The 18,123-nt window shown below is 30.7% G+C and overlaps 1 protein-coding gene across 1 annotated transcript in view; it reads right to left on the minus strand.

Annotated features, from left to right (window-relative positions):
• Positions 1-7,176: 7,176 nt before the first annotated feature.
• The window catches only part of orb2 (cytoplasmic polyadenylation element-binding protein orb2), a 140,360-nt gene continuing 129,413 nt past the window's right edge, over positions 7,177-18,123 (minus strand). Inside the window, exons 6-9 of the mRNA XM_014364188.2 lie at positions 17,865-17,977; positions 17,389-17,781; positions 17,107-17,217; positions 7,177-16,972 (exon numbers count right to left, since the gene is read on the minus strand). Of these exons, the coding sequence (XP_014219674.2) occupies positions 16,856-16,972; positions 17,107-17,217; positions 17,389-17,781; positions 17,865-17,977 (734 nt within the window). The 3' untranslated portion in view covers positions 7,177-16,855. The remainder of the gene's footprint in view (positions 16,973-17,106; positions 17,218-17,388; positions 17,782-17,864; positions 17,978-18,123) is intronic.

Raw genomic sequence — 18,123 nt, forward strand, 5'->3', positions numbered from 1 at the left:
TATACTTGCTTACATACATGTATTATATTCAAAGCCTATTTATTACATTAAAGTTTATCCCAAGAAAAGTATTTTATTACTATATTACTCTTTTTAAATGTTACGCATAAATTTTCTAAAGAATTATTCAAAATCTACTAATACAATTAAAATTATCATAAAATAAACCGTTTTAACAATTTTATGGATCTCTTATTTATTTATTTATTTATTATTTTTTTTTTTTTGTAAAAGTTTTTTTTACCAAAAAATATAACTAAAATTTATATGCTGTTCGTATTTGTTTAATATTAATTGTCATTTGTAAAATTTTTCCTACTAAAAAACTAAGTTTATCTCTTCAATATGCATGAGACATGCTTAAAAGGATAAACAAATTTTCTATAATACTTTTCAATCTATAAAACCCAAAATACTATCTATGAGGCTGTACATCTTCACTTTCGACACAAAAAAAATATTTGTGTATAGTATCATTTATTTTTACACGTACATCTATAATTATAAGTATATATGTGTACATATATATATCCCCAGATGTTGATTCGTATTCTTTGAATCTGAAAGGTACAAGCAGGATACACGAAATTTTTGTTTGTTAATTAATTAACTTTTTTTTTTACTACATCTATGAAAAAATGTATTAATTTTTTATCTTTCGTTAAAAATAGTACCATCTTGTAACACACGTTCACTTCTCGTTGGCTTTCGAATAAACATGCATGTGAACCATTTCGCCACAGACTAAGAGTAGGTGAAATAGTAAGGATAAGATTGGGAAGAGTGGTAAATCTCTCACTTTCCTCTAGTCGAATTACACATATTGCATTCGCACAGACAACAACGGTACACGTTTCTCGTGTAATCTTCCGGTTGCGCTTCGAAGCGGCGATTCTTATCCATGTTGCTCTCGGATTTTACATTTTAATGCCACGTGTATTTCATCGACCACCGCAATCCTTCGCGCATCCTTCGATTCTTTTTTTCTTTTTGTTAGTTTTATTTATTCAATATTTTTTTTTTTTTTTTTTTTTTTTTTTTTTTCAACATTTTGTCTATTTAATTGGGTGCTATTTTTTTTTATTTTATTTTTTTAACAACAACCACGTAACTTTGAAACGTTACATGTATCATATCACCATACGTGTCGTATCATATTTATTTGTATATTTATATTTTCTTACATGCTATTTTATCAATATCATTTACACGGCGATTAAGATGCATTTTTTTGTTTTCAATTTTGAAAATATCAATAATATTTGATTTTTTTATCTTTGAGAAATTGAACTGACAAATCATTCAGAACAACAATTTTCTAGTCCAGTTGGTTGAATTGAAAAAATAACACGCAAGTTAACAAATAAGTCAGATAAAAGCATTTACTTTTCAGGTGTGTATTGACATCGATTTTATTAATTTTTTTTCATCATCTACTACAGTGTGCACTTGTCGCGTCATCTAAGACACACACTCTGAAACTTGCATCTATTACAGTTAATAACAACACTATGCGAGCAAAAAAATAAACTCTATGTTTACATTTTTTTTTTCGTTTAATGCAGCTATAGTTTTACAAAGAATCTCCTATAGTCCATTGATTCTTGATTTTTTTTTTTTTAATTTACGCTATTTTTTTTAATACAGAAAAAAGGATATCGAAGGTAGTGGAACTGTCGTGCGGTGGACTTTGCAAAATTTTTCATTATTATTTGCGATCATTGATTCTCTTTTAGCTTAGAATACCCGAGAGTCAGCGAATTTTTTTTGAGAGGCGCGCGCGTCTGTTTATTAGTGTTAGGCGAACTTGGCTACAGGCAAACTTCATACTAATTGTTAATTCACTCCGACTTTAGGTGCGGCCTGGTTGAATCTTGTACGCTAATCACAGTGAATCGCTTTTGTTTGAAATTTACTGTTTTTTTTTTTTTTTTTTTTTTGTTTTTTTTTCATTTATTCGAGATTTTTCGTTGATCTACTGGCTTGGATTTCCAACGACATGTGTGTATCATATAAAAATATCGGGAACGTTACCAAAAGTTGCAGTGTTATTTATACATTCATGGTACCTAAGTAGCTGCAAAAATATCACAGTTGAAACACTATGGGATGGGAAAACAATCAACTTAAAAAATAATCTAAACGGAAAATTTATAACTATATAATTAGTCAGCTATTTTGTATATTACGAGAGGAAAGATCCTTTTATTGTTTAATTATCGAATCTTCGTTAAAGAGAATACGCAAAAAGTTTTTATACAAATATTTTGTTTACTCAAGTTTTAAAAGTACAAGACTATGTATTATTTATTACAATACGATCAACGTAAAAAAGAACAAACGACATCGTACAATACGTATATGTATATAATATGTATAATTTCTCTAATTATGAAAAAATGTGAAAAAATTACGCAGCGCTTATTCGAAACCTTTGAAACTCCCTTCTCATCATCGACAATAAAAAGTCTCGTTATTTATATTCATATGTATGTATATATTATGCAAAAAGTTTAATAGCTAACGATAAATTGTACAAAACTTTAAGAATTCAAAACATCCTTACGAAACTAACGATCGAAAACTCTACAAAAGAACTACTTACTTTTTTTAAATATTTTTTTTTATCAACTTTTATGGGTTTTTCAATACAAAACCCACTTGAAACGATTTTTTTTCCTTCTTGCAGTATCCTCCCAAGTCTTTTCACCATTTTTAAAAAATTTTATTTCTTGATGGATGTAGATTTTATTTTCAAAAATCGCTAACTGATAATTTTATTCACTTAAAAGTTACCGGTTGTGATCCACAAGCGTAGTAAAGCTTGAAAGTTATGTTCAAGATGTTGTTACACACAAAAACGTCGTTATATAACTACACATGCCGTTAAATTTTCATTTTTATCTACTTTTTAAAATGTTTTCAAGCATTTATTGTTTTGACTTGTAATTAAGTGTAGGAATATTCAATTTCGAATGAACACGTTATAGATTTAAAAAGTTATATGATAAAATTGTCTCCGCTCACGGGAACGATTTTTTTTTTCTTTTACTTTTAAAAAACGTCGAGGAGTGATATTAAAAGCCTAAGTATTTTGCAATTCTTTTTTATTGATTAATTTTTTTCTTTGTATGCATTTTTCCACCCTTCGCATATTCTTGATTTAACTTCCTAATTCACGTTGGGAATATTTTTCTAAATATTTTTTTTTTCTCATTACGATCTGAAAATCTAAGTTTTCATATTAACAAGAGTCTTTACTTCAATTTTTCTCCTTATTAACAATTCTTACGTACAAAGAGTTTTGTATCAAATGTAATCGCGTCAACGCGGTAACAATCGAAAGAAGCTCTCAGTATTTTTTAGTCGACTTGCTGTTTATATTACAATTTTTTTATTTTTATTTTTATATTTCATGAGGTATTATTTTTCAAGCCGAAAATTAATCTTTTACGTACCAATTTTGACAGATTTTCATGCAAAATTGGCTAGGCTGATTATAATATTACGACAAATTTAAGTGAAAAATGCTTGAAACAATACTATGAAATTCGTCCGAGAAGTGAACGAAAAGTTTAGTGGACGGGATCATAAAAAACACACTACAGATTAGAAAAACATCTACTTCACCCACTAATATTGATTGAAATTGAATAGTATTTTTTTACTATTTTTTAGTTTTAACGTTATTATTGAAATGTATTGAAAAAAGTTTTGTTTATGGAGTATGCTACGTCATTAGAAGACGTAGTAAAAATCACCTTAACTTTTAATCTTTAGGATAAAGAACATTTTATAGTTAAAATACGTATAGAAAATTTGTATTGCTCGACTATCAATGATTTATTACGAATATATTTTTCATATAATAATAATCATCGATAAAAATACATCATTTAATAACTGAAATTTAAGTGAATTCTAAATTATTTTATCACGAATTATATGTATTCTATGATTTAAAACTTTTCCCTACATTTTTGTTTTTCTTCTTAAATGAATCAAACTTGCAAAACTAGAAATACGAATAGGAGTATCGAACGTTTTTTCCACACAAAAACATTTTAATAAAATGCGTGTCCCTGTCGTCCGCTAAGTACTAATTTATAATTTTATGCTTATTATTGTATTCAAACCAAAAACTAATTGTAAACAATTTTTTTTCAAATTTAATTTGTCGCTAAACTAAGGTTTTTTTTTTGATAATTAAGGAAAAAACACTATTATTTTAATTGTGTTTACATGCATACTAAGACTTTTTTTCCATCTGTTTCTTAGTCACTCCTCGCTTTTTTTATTAGATCAAAATATGCAGCTTCAACTACAAGTAGTTATATCGCTTAGCAATGTAAATTTTTTGTTTTAAGGTACACGTGAGAAACACTTTAACTTTTAAGTACAAATAAACAGGTATCTTGGGTTTAGCATTAATTTCTTATTTTATAATTTACGATCATTCTTTACAGCGTGAATTTGAAAAAGACTTTATTCGTTACATGATGACTTCTGAATAGGTGTTCCCTTATTTTTCATTTCTATTGTTGATGTAAGTTTACGTGATTCATTGTTTGAAAAAAATTATTCTCAACTGATGCTAATTCACGCAATTTCTTCATCTTTGGGATCTTGATACAAAAAGTTATTCATACTTTTTCTCCACTGACTGTATGTACAGAAAATTGTGTCTTAAGTATAAAAATTATTCACTCAATTCATTGTTAAATTTTATAGAAAAAAATCACGTATGGCAAAAAAATAGTCAAGTATCCAGTTTTTATGCATGTAATGAAATATAACAATAAGTTTTACTGATATCAAATATTTAAAAAAAAATGTTGACGCTTTTGTACATCATTTTTACATCCTTTCATCGAGATTATTATGTACTTACTCTTTCGTGTTACTTTTTCTCTTTGAATTCGCAAAAATATATATCGTCGCAAATGATAAATGAAAGGAAAGAAAGATGACAAATAAAAAGATGAGGACCGTGAAAATGAAAAAAAAACAACGCTACTTTCTTTTTCTTTTTTTTTTCAAAAATGTTTGTATTTATTTAATAGAAAAAAATAAAAAATTTCGTTATACCTTTTTTACTTAAGTAGATTATAATAAAAATTATTCTAGCCGTTAAAAAAAAAGTCATTTCCAAAAATGTTTTCCTCTCTCTAAATACTAAGGACAAAAAAATAGATATATTTATATATAAAGGAGAACACATGTGTTGCTCTCTACTCTCGGTTATACAAAAAACGTTAAACAAGAAAAAATAAACATGATTTTCGGTGTGAAGTATATGTTAAGAAGAAAAAAAAAAAAAAAAAAAAAAAGAAAGAAACAGACGATTTAGGACATGACAAAAATACGCACGCTCGCTTTTACAAAACATAGCTTACGATAAATCTTGTACGCAGCAAACGTCACTTTTTAGTTCGGAGCATCCTATTACATATATAAGAGACCTTTTTGCTCACTATCGCATTGTCATTGTATTTCGATACGCTTACATGAATTGGTTATTTTATTCTTTCTATGGTAGTCATATTTTTGAATTTCTATGCCATTTCCTTCACATCTGTTTACTTTTTTTTTTTTTTTTTTTTTTTTTTTTTTACTACTACTTGAAGAGGCAAAAGTTTGGAGCCATGGTTCGTTTATTTTCGAATCAACGAGGGTTTTTATGCTGCGAACGACTATGCGATTAAAAATCCAATATTTCCAATAATTCATTATTTCAAAGTTAGAACCAATCAATTTTTGCAAAATTTTTAAACAACAGTTGTTTTCAACCTGAGAATGGGATTTTTCATATCAACAAGTACAACAACATTTCGTATTTCAAAAACAAAAGTAGCTGTTTTGCTTTCACAATTGCATTTAAAAGCGATAGCTTGTCCGCAGTGCAACATAATATACTTTCGATCTTTCGCTTATTCAAGGAGCTTTGTTTTTCGAGTTTGACTAGTTTCACTCCCATAGTTTTGTCTGTCTCTCTTTCATTCTTTCCAAACTTACGTATACATATGTATCACCTCGTTGTGTAATTTTACTTTTCTTTCTCAATGAAATTGGCCTTACAAACTTTTCTCTCTTTTGTCTTGAAAAATTGTTTCCACCTATTATATTAATATAAAAAGAATCACAAATTTGCCGAAGAGAAGCTAAATATTAATATAGAAAAATTCACGCTCTATAAAAGGTCACAATGGACAATAAAAAATGAAAAAAAAAAAAAAAGAGTTCTAATAAAAAAAAAGAAATTCCTAATCTAAAAGAAAAGGCTACCCCGATGCTTATTTTACTGACCGAGGGAACAAGCGCCTTATTCTCCGAATAGTAACAAATTTTTCCATCGATTTATTAAAATTCATTTTTTTTTCACTTACATGTTAATACATAATAATTGTTATCATCAGAGAAACGTCGCGAAATGAGCTGTCAGACACACGCTATTGATTTTTTTTTGTTTTTGTTTATTAATTAATTTATTTATGGTTTTAATTTTCGAAAAATCCACTGCAAATTTTCCTTCACTGCTCAATTGTTCCTATGTAAATAGTACGTACATGTATAAATATTTTGCATGATCACAAGGTGAAAAACCTCCAATGCCCACGAGTATACAGTGCAAGCAAATTCGCGGTGAAAATTCGATGACGAAGCGCGCATTCTCGGATACTTTTATTTTCATCATTTTTCAACAAAAAAATTCTAATAAGAGCCAATTCAACGCGACGTTTCGTACAGATAATAATTAAATTTTCAAGCCACGCAACCATTATAACTTGTTTGTATAAAAAAGAGAAACGCACAAATTTTTTGTTTTAAAAAATTTTTGCGCACCTTCATCGGATTCGCATTTTTTTTTTTTTTTTCATCACTTCAATATCATAATTTTTACTATAAAAGACGCATGAAGATTTTCCCTTGAGTTACAAAAACAAAGAATTCGCTTAATTTTAATAAAACACATTGCACTACGCCCAGCATCATTTGACCTATGTAACGAAGAAACATCGCGGTGGCGGCAAATTCATTAGCACTAAGATTTTTAAAATTATTTTCTTCATCTAACCACACACATATACACACAGACACCTCCACGTACGTATCGTGCATTAGAAGGTATATCTTTATGAAGCAAAAAATTTGTTGAATGTTTTTCATTTTTTTTTTTTTTCATTAAAAAAAGAGACGATTAATATTATAAAAAATTACGAAAAAAAAAAAGATCAACGAACTTCTCTCATTATTGAAAGTAAAATTATTTTGACTAATGCGTAAGGCGTTTCCTTTTTTGCTTTTTTTTGATATAGGATCTCCTATCGCCCCATTTTTTTTATTATTTTTTTTTTTATCAACTTTGCAACGTTAGTCCCATGCCTTTTTATTCTAATTGTTACCTAATCGATTGCAATATTATACATCTTTTCCCTCAAATGGTCATAGGCGCTAAAATTAATATAATTAGCTTAATTTGGAGTGTACAATGTCATTTACAATACATACACGACTCCAAAGTAACAAGTGACTTTGCATAAACTTTGCAAGACCTGCTAATATCGTCATAAACGTCAGCGTATCGTCATCCAAAAGATTCGTTTACTTTTTTTTTCCATACCTTTTTTTTCTTCTGATTATCGTCGTGTCACTTGATTATGTATATGTATATAAGTGTACTTTTTACTTAAAAAAAGATAGGTATTTGTCTATAAAAGGGTAACAAACAATTTTGCGTACTGGCGTGAGTTTGTGTGTAATGTGTTCTTTGGTACAAGGAGATCTCTACAAAACAGCGACGCAACGGGTATTAAAGACTTAATTAGTGCACATAGAAAAAAATTCTATAAAAAATTACCATACAACATGCCCTTTCTCTCTTTTTTTCTGCCTCGTTTCAACGAATGCAATTTTCTATAAATTTTTAGCAAAATTTCATGCTTTTTGATCAAACACCAATACATTAAAAAATTTTATTTACACTCAGAAAATTTTTTTCTTCGCATATCTTATTAGCATTAAAGGAAGAAATTACTCATATCTTAATAATATGATAACTTCAATCACATAGTTAATTTTTTGTCATTAATTATAAAATATTTAACGTACATTTACACATATAAAAACATGTACACAACATTATATTTTTACAATAAAAAATTTTTTTTAAACTTTTGCAGACATTCTTTGAATGCGTACTTGCGCCGATTTTAATTTTACTTGGATTATAAAATATGGTAATTTTTCTTTATTTTTTTCTCGGTGCTTAACATCACTAATTAGGTGAATAGACGTCAAAAAAGTAATAATAACTATTTCACTATAAACTTATCCAAATACAGTGTGCATAAGATTAATATGAAAAAAGAAAACAAAATTAATATTAAAAACAAAGACACAAAAAAAATATGTATGTAAGGGGACGCGGAAGGAAACTTTTTATATAATATATAGTAGTCACTAGGAGTTTTCACGGTAAATAAAGGATAATTAATATACTCTATAAAAATTCGTATTACGTAGCTTAAAAGTTGTAATTAAGCAAATGATTGCATACAAAAAAATAAGGATGTTTGTTATTTTATCATCGTGACGACGATTCCAACATTCCGACAAATTCGAATATCGAATTCAACACTTTTTACTTTTAAATTATTCAATAATTATGAAATAATTCAGTAACTTTATATAAAAAAATAAAAATACATTCTTCAATCTGTCGGAGTGAAGAAAACACGATTCTCTCAATATTTATAATTATATAGAAATATATCGATGAAATGACTCTGATAGTAATTGTCTACATTCATTGCGGATTGAATAGTAAAATGAGCGTAGCAAAAAAAGTTAGGAAAATCAATAAAAATAATAATAAAGTTTTATAAAGTATCTTGTAAATACGTGTAAACTAAAACCGTAGTATATAGTAAGGATTCAATATTTATTATGTAGGAAGTACGTACAGTACGTACGTAATCACTTCGAAACTCATAAAAAACATGACTTCAAGTCTGACCAGCGCAGCTGATATTTTTTGCCTCCTACAGCATCGCATCGTTTGCCCCCTTTTAATTGTTTCGTCGACTTTTTTTCTTAGAGTTCACGCCATTGTTTGCAAAGCGATCTTGTAAAATTACATAATTTTTAAAAACTACAAATGTTTTACACCCTTGAAAAATATAATAATCTAAGTTAAATACATTAGACGACTATACGCGTTTCTTTGAAAAATAAACAATTTTATAGTGTCATACACTTTTTTTTTTAAATGATGTAAAAAAATAAGATGGTTTCTATGAAAAAAAAAAAATAATAATAATAATGATAATCGCGTTTTCTAAGTAAATTACAAATGTAAGAATTATTTAAAAAAAATTTAATTAAAGCATAATTAATTTGCACTTTAAAAAAATACAAAACACCTCACGCATTTGAATCATAAGCCCTTATAATGGTAATGACACTCGTTTTGCAGGCAGTAAAAACTTTCGGCTTCTCTTTAAAAAAAAATAGTAAGTAGTTAAAAAAAGCATTAGTCGGTAAACAGCGTCAGATGAATAAAATAGTACAGTGTGATTGTTTGTATGTATTTGTGAAATAGACAATACTACAATCAGAACGGAAAAGAATAACACGAAAGAATATTCGTAATCTCGATTGCATGGTTTCGTTGAGACAATGACACATGTCAGTAATGTTTGTTGGAATTACAAAAAACCATTTTGTATATACTCCAGTCATCCCTGCATTCAGCCACATACACTCAAAAACAGTTGGTCACAGCATAAAAAACCTAAGAATATTTAGACAAGAATATAACAAGACTATAAAAAACTTTTCAACACTGAAAAATACAAATCTATTTTTTAAAAGTAATTATACTTCAAAGTGTTGTGTATATTATTATATTTGCATTCCTCTCATATTCTCAAGTATTTTCCTCCACTCTTTTTTTTGTTCTTTAATCTCCAGTATCTCTATTCGTGAATCGCGTCTTTTTTTTTTTTGCCATTTTCAATATTTGGCGTGTCACATTAAACGATTTTCTGTTTGTTTATTCCGTTATTTCGTCAAATTTCGCGCTTAGGACTTGTTTTCGAAATTACTTTATTAGATATACATATAAAAAACGACAACAGAATAATAAAAGTCATAGGGTCTCGATCATTTTTGTTGTTAATTACATTTTACATTGAATTTGCCTTCTGTTTCCGAGGGCTTGATTAACGTAAGTGTATATAAAAATATATACAAATATTTTAGTAGCGTATATTTATGTATAATCTTACTGAGGCCCGGTTGGATTTAAGAAAAAAGAAGAAAAAAGATTAAACTCTCCCTCCGGGAAAAAACGACGATGCATCTCTATGGCCAAGCTACGGACAATTATATATAACACACGTATTATATATAATACACAATGAAACTACATTACTCGAGCATACTATTCCAAATTTTTTCCCCGGACGTTTTTTTGTTTTTAATCTTTACATACATATTATATGCGATGATTTTATAATTATTTATGTCAAAATGATCGCATACGTATACGTATATATTAAAAATAACTAAAAATTGTACGTTGACGAGTTTTTCATTTTGTAATTTGTAAATCATGTACATATGTTGTGGATGTGTGTGTATGTATTATTACTCCTCTAAGCTTTTCCTTGCGGATCTTAATCCTTTGCCACGGGCACACGTACTAATTATCATCGCAATTACAAATATTCATTATATTATGCTTTATCACACGTATTACAAAAGAGATGAACACCTAACACATTACTTGGTATGTTTTTATTTTTTTTAATTTTTATTTACGGCTATCCATTTTCTTCTTCTCATCTCTGTACGCGCGAAAGAGGGCATAGTTATTTGAATTTTTGTCTTTAATTTTCTTTCCTTCGCCAATGATAATAATTTTTTTTTTTTTACACTCTTCGAAGCCTCGAAGAATCTTCGCTTCATGCCATTCATTTTGTGTGCTGTCAGAGTGAAATTCGAAATTCGCTAATTTTTTTTTTTTAGTTCTCAATTAATTATTGACTATTATTTTTTTTTTTCATTCATCTTCTTCAGCTATTTATCTAATGTTCAACCTGATCTTCTATGATATGTTAAAAAACTCCGTCGTTTTTTATTTATTATTGTTTTTTTTTTTTTTTAATTTTTAAAAGATCGCGAAAGATTTTCGAGGGTAGTTGTATCGAACAGCTGATTTGAAAGCACGAAAACACGCGATAAATATAAACTAGTGTAATCGCCTCGAACGTCAGATTGCGACAATGATTATTACGTAGCGACATAACAATAAGTTTCAGCGCGAACGAATGGACAAACAAAGTTCATCGAACACGTGGATTGGTGAGGATTTTTGTAGTCAAACGTTTCATTATACGTACGTGGTATTGGAAAAATTTTCAGTAGAGCATCCAAGGAAAAGAAGGTTTCAAAAAGTATCAATTAAAAAAAAAAGCTATTTAAAAATGTAATATCCTTTGCCATCGAATGTATCAAGCAAGTGCGTACATACGTTCGAGTCGAATCCATTTTCAGAAAAAATAGAATTGTCGTCTCCTTTGGAATACAAAAAGTTCCGCGCTTTGACGGTTTCTTGGGGTAGTTTAGCGAAATATCGTTACCATTTTATATGTTTATTATATAATATTGTGTAAATTATCGAATTATTTAGAAAAAATTGGAGCCTATGTAAAGTTTACTTTTTTTTTTTTTTTACTTCCACTACTATTTTTTTTTATCTTAAACGTCGTCGACCTAATTTTTAAAATAATCTATTCAACGTGTTTACTATCGAGTGTTTTTTGTCTTTCTAATCAAGAGTGTAAGAAATAATCGATGTGAATTCACGCCTACTCAATACGATTTTTGCGTGTACAGTTTTTCAATAATTATATTACATAATATAATACAATGTATTGACTTTGCGAGTGGCGAGCGCGTTCGTCCCGTTTATCAATTTTTTTTTTCTTCATGGAATTCCTCTTCCAGTCGCGAAAAGATCGAGAGCATCCCCTTTGTGTTTTTCTTTCACTTTTCTTCGTAATTTTTCTCTAATTATTAGTAATTTCATTAAAATTTTTCTCTTTTCGCAAATAAGGCCCTTACAGCGCACTTGACGATTGCGCGTGTTTGCCTCTGTTTCATTTATTATTTTTTTTTTTCTTTAAATTGCACTAACTAATGCTCGTTTTTTTCATCTCATAAAAAGGTCCAAATGTAAGACGTACGAATTTAGCTCTTACGTGTCACACAAATCGTTTCACGAACTTTCGTACGAGCAAAACGAAATGTCCATGAGTACCTCGCTAATAGATTAGAATTATTGGTCATTTTTTAAATTTGTCTCTGCATTTTTCATCTTTATCTAATTTTTCTCTCGAAGTATCGTCGTCATAACTTTTTTATTTAATTCAGCTAAAGATTTATTAATTTAAACTTTTATATTATAAATCTTCGTAAGTTTTTATTTTTTTTCAATTTGACTCCTGAAAGAAATCGATCGATCGGCCGACTTTCGCGCGATTCACCTAAATGCCACCAAAATCCTACGGCGGCAAGTTATATATACAAAAAGGAGACCAAAAAAATAAATATATATATATATATATATATATGTATATTTATATATATATATATAAGATGTGGAGATTACTTTTAGTTTTCCATCACTATCATATTCTTTATCATCCTCACATTTATCTAATGACACTCATCGACGTTTCCTAAATATGCTAAATTTTGTATTTGCATTGCATTTTTTTTTTCTTTTTTGTTCATCAAAGAATACATTATTTTGCTAATACGGTAAATCTTTGCTTGTTGGCGCAGTTTTCCAACTTTTTTTTTTAACTCGATCGCAGTTACGAATAATATTTCCCTCGTGTCGTTTCTTTTCTCTATATTTCCAACTCTCTTTTTCTCGCTCGCTCTCGCACACTTCACTCGCGTCGACTTTTCTCTATCTATTTTTTTTTTTACTTATTTATTTTACATTGCCTACAATTCATCATGTGTGTCTTATATATTTCGTTTTGCTTGCGGTTTATTAAAAAAAAAAATAAATAAATAAAAAAAAAAATAATAAGTATGAATAATAAAATGTTGAAAAAAAAATTGTATATAAAAATAAAAAAACGGTCTCACCATTGAGACTATATCTATTCTTAAAAATATTCGGATTACAGTTATGTACGATTATTTCATTGTATTGTTTTTTTTTTTTTTTTTTTAACTCTTATTTATATCTGTATCATCGAGAAAATTGTTTAAACGCTCGGTTACGTTGTTTTTTCTGTTTATTATTTTTAAATATTAATAAGTATTATTATTATTACTATTATTATTTTTCGTGTTACTGTGTAGATACTTTAGATACTTCTTTTTTAAATATATATTAAAGTGTGTTTCTTGCGTATGTCTCCGCGTATTATTTTTTAAAATTATGTGTTCAGTGTTTGTGTGCCTTTAGATTAAAAACGTCGAGTCGCGGGAAGGTGTACGAAACAATCTCTCCTGCCGATTTGGTTTCTTTTCCATACACTTACGTTTAGCAATATATGTATATTTATATAATTTTTTGTAATCCATACCAATACATTACTAGTAGTACGCACTAATAAAAATACTATTAGCAATGTACAAATAATACATCAGACGCGTGTCTTGCAAAATTATATAAATATAAACATTCATATGACTTTGAACGTCTTCAAAAAAATCCGTTGTCAGCTGCCTGCACTTACATTTGCATCGAGCCATACAAATACCCATTATTTTTTGTTCTAATCTCTTTCTCTCGCTGTCACTTTTTTACACACACAAACACACACACACACACACATACACATCTCGACATCCCTCAATTTGAACTACACGATTGCATTATTAATTTTTTATACTCATTAACTGCATTACTTTTTTTTTCGTTTGATTATATACACCGAGATAAGAAATTGTGATCAAGTGTGTGGTTACGTGTTTTTTTTTCTGCATTGAGAAAATTTTAATCGAGCGCTGCCGGCGCGCGAGTAGATTATATCAATGTTATAGAATTTATTTTGCAAATTTTCATTTTCCTAGATTATTTACACGAGGAAGGGTGAGCTACTCATCGCATTTTCCGATTCTCTCTTTCGTTTGTATTGTTTAATTTCCAGGTTTCTTACGTTCTTTTTTTTTTTTTTTTTTCTTTTTTTTTTCATTGCCCGAGATTTGCTGATTTCGTCATTTCGTTCGACTCTTCGAAGTTTTTTTTTTATTAAAAAGCGTTTAAACTACTTAGCCGAGCTTTTTTTGTATAGAAGATCGATTACAAATTTACTGATTGCTCGTTATGTAAACTTTTTATTTACATATATGAAGTTTTATAATTTTTGTCAGTCAAAAGAAAAACTTTTTTTGTCGAATATTTGGAAATCTTAAAATATTGAAACATAAAATTCTTAGAATTTATGAATAAATACTGGTAAAAATCTTGTCAAGAACAAATTTTTAATAGCTAATTGATAAAATTTTGTTTAATGTAAAAATAAAAATTACCACAATACTCAAAATTGCTCATTCAATATAAAAGTTTAAATCGTTTATTTAATCTCTTAATCTTAATGACTAACAATTTACAATAAAGACATCGAATTATAAATACAATTAATTTCACGAGGTATATAAATACTATAAATACTATTCATAAAGATACAAAAGAAGCACCGACAAGAAATTCATTTTACTTTTTCTTCTAGCTTCTAGAGTCGTCATTTACTTTTCCGTACGAGGCACCAGATTGTTATTAGAAGATTTTTCTTATTGTCTTCTTGCGTGCTAACGTGCAAAAATAGAATCAGAATCATAGCTTAATTTTAGAATAAACGCTTACATTTTTTTGGTAAAAAAGGGGCTAGTAGCTGATAATCCTCGATAAGTCGAACGAGTCAATCTAGCTTTAGAAAATTTGTGTCTAAATCTTTTTTTACGCTCAGGTACATCACACGCGCGCGGCTCGCCGAAAATTTCATTAACAAAGTTCTCGTACAAATGTATATTCAAAATTTCATTAGATCAATCATGCGCAGACAACGACAAAAAACATTCAAAATAAGTGCGTCAAATACTAAAAAGACAAATGTAATAAATCACGAGTAAATTACATTATAAAGGATCGATACGAAGAAATCATTGTTGGCGAGAAACTAATTTATACAAAATATTTTTTAACGCTGTGACGTCCCTGAACTAACGAACCAGCAAAAGGCAAATAAAGAAAAAATAACGTAAGAATAGATTATAAATTTACGTGATCGCATTAACTAGATTACATACAACTATTTCATGCAATTTTGTATAATCTAGATAATACGCGAATTATTGGTTTTCCTATCTTAAGTGTAAAGAAACGCAATCATCATCATCATCATAAAAATAAAAAAATAAAGCTTAACAATTGGTAGAAACAATCGAGAGACGGATTGAACATTTGCGGCTCTTCGCGTCACGCATTTATCTCCCTCCTTTGAAACTTACTACTCAAATATTTATATATATGTATGTGTGTATATATATATATATATCGTCATAATCATTATCGTCGTATCGAAAAAACACGTATGCAATGTATTACAATTAGTAACAATACCTACGTTGAGTAGTTTTTTAAACGTGTTTCTGTGAATGTGGGTGTGATAGTGTTTCTGTTGCTGTTTCAGCGTTTGAATATCCATTGAACGGTAATTAATAAAAATCCTTAAGTGCTAGAGAAACTGTAGATACGGAGAAAACTGTTTTTCCTAAAACACACAGCGGTTAAAGCGTGGATTTTCCATTCGTCGATTATTTTAACATTCACCAGAGAAAAATCATAGATTAGAGGAGAGAAATCGAAAATGTAGATTTAAAAGAAAACCGAAAAAAACGAAAGAAAAAAATCGAGCGCCAGACACTTTATCCCTTCGATCTTCTATTGGTTATTTCATTTTAATTTCCTAACACGAGCCACGACGATTACTCAACGTCGCAGCGATTGCACGCATCATTGCACAGCAGCTCAATCCTCTTCTTCCAAGTTTCTTGTTCCGAACAATTCAAAATCATCACACCGTGAGAGACGTTTACGGGAGTAGTATTAATTATAGTGGAGTAGTTTATAAAGATTAGGAGTAGAGACGATTCATTATTTTCTTCGTTAAAATTGTAAATAGCAATGTTTGTTCTTAGGTAAAGTTAGTTTGATGAAGAGGTAGTATCTTTCCCCCCCCCCTCATTCTTCAGCTTATTCTTTGCACAGTCAAGAGCTTAAAGCAATCTTGGTAGTACAATTGAATGTGTGGGGTTTAATTCTTTCGATCCATTCCTTTCCATTCACCAATTTCTCCCCTCTCCGTCATCTACCTCTCAAACACGTCTAGCCAAGTGGGAGACACTAGCTTCCGAAATCGATATTTTCATCATCTTATGACCTTTTCTCCCTCTCATCGCGAGAGAAAAGCAGCTGCTTGAAATACCAACATTAACACTTTTTCGTGTCGATTTTCATTCAAATTGCTACTTTTTTTACGGAACCAGGGACACTGCCATCCCTTTCTTCGATATTCCCTACTTTTCTTTTTTTTTTTTTTTTTTTTTTTTTTTTTATCTCATTCTCTTGTCAACGCCTGCCTTTGGCAGAGAGCCTACTAAAATCAAGATTTACACAACTATTTGTGTATCCTCATTATGTTTCATATCCTTGGGGACAACGACGACGACGCTGCTGCTGCTGCTGCTGGTGCGGGTGGTGTAAATGATGCTGTTGTTGCTGGTGGACTGGCTGCTGCTGCTGCGGCAGCGCCTGCTGCTGGGGTTAACACCAACGAAAGGGCACGGCACGCGGCCGGTCCGCTCCCTCCTTCACCAGAGGCTTGTGGAACTCACGGCCTGGCCGCGAGTGAATCGTCGCCCAGCAATGCTCGCAGTAGTACTGGAATATCACACAACCATTTTAATTTTGCTATCTCAACGAGGAATCGCACAAAGTGGATGGAAACACCTTTGATAAATCAAACAATCGCTCGTAGAAAAAAAAAAAAAAAAAAAAAAAGCGCAAGTAGTTACCTGCAGGCAAGTGACGTTGGCGCAGAAAAATGGAGCAAACTTGCCGCTACAGCGCTGGCCCTGGCACTCGTCGCACATCTGATCATCTAGAACGTACGGCTTGACCTCGACCTGAAAATTATTAGACGATTTCACGTGTTATTGTTGTTGTTAGCTTTTCTAAACAGAAAGCTGTTCTCGGTGATCGACGCGTCAACGGCACTTGGAGATAGAGAGAGAGAAAGAGATGAAAAAAGAAGGGAAAATTGATAAAAACACAAAACAATAAACTAGCCCACTGACCCTCTTGTCGATGTCGCTGTGCTGTAGCTGAACAAAGCGCGCCGATATCGCGGCGATGTAGCTCTGCTGATTGCTGAAGGCGACGCGGCCCGCGCCCTTGGGATACTTGAGTTCGGGATCGGTGTCGATACCAGCGTAGCAGACACCGCCGTACAGCCGGTCCATGATCATGGCGAGCTCGACGGCTTTGAGGGGCCGGGGCACACCACCCACGAAGACGGTCTTGCGGGGGTCGAGCGGCATCGAGGCGTCGAGCACAAAATCGGCGTCGCTCAGCCGCCAGGGCCGGATCTGCACGGGCTTGTCCTTGATCGTCGGGGAGCTCACGCACAGGTACAGCTTGTCCTCGTCCTGAATACACGCGTCGATCAGCTGCTGCACTGAGCTTTCATCCTGTGAGTGGATCGTACAAAAGAAACAAGGTCAATCCCGGTATAACCATTATTTTATTTACAAACGGCTGTTGTATGATTTACCTGGAAAAGCAGGAAAGCGTAGCCCTTGGGTGGAAAGTACGATTTGCTCTCCGCCTTGTGTGGCCAGTCGACGACCAGCGCGCCGAAGCGTCGGAAACTGGCTGTGATCTCGTCTGTCGGGATCAAGTGTCAAATTTATGGGTGTACATAACACGCGTTTTCGACAGGGAATTTAAATAAAAATTACCATAAACACGCGGCAAATAAAATGTACATTTTTTTTTCACATGACAAATATCAGTGGCGAATCTAATCAACC

The sequence above is a fragment of the Copidosoma floridanum genome, unplaced genomic scaffold (genome assembly GCF_036245765.1).
Source record: "Copidosoma floridanum isolate Cflo_tuat_1 unplaced genomic scaffold, Cflo_Japanese_pri ptg000021l, whole genome shotgun sequence".
Lineage (NCBI taxonomy): Eukaryota > Metazoa > Arthropoda > Insecta > Hymenoptera > Encyrtidae > Copidosoma > Copidosoma floridanum.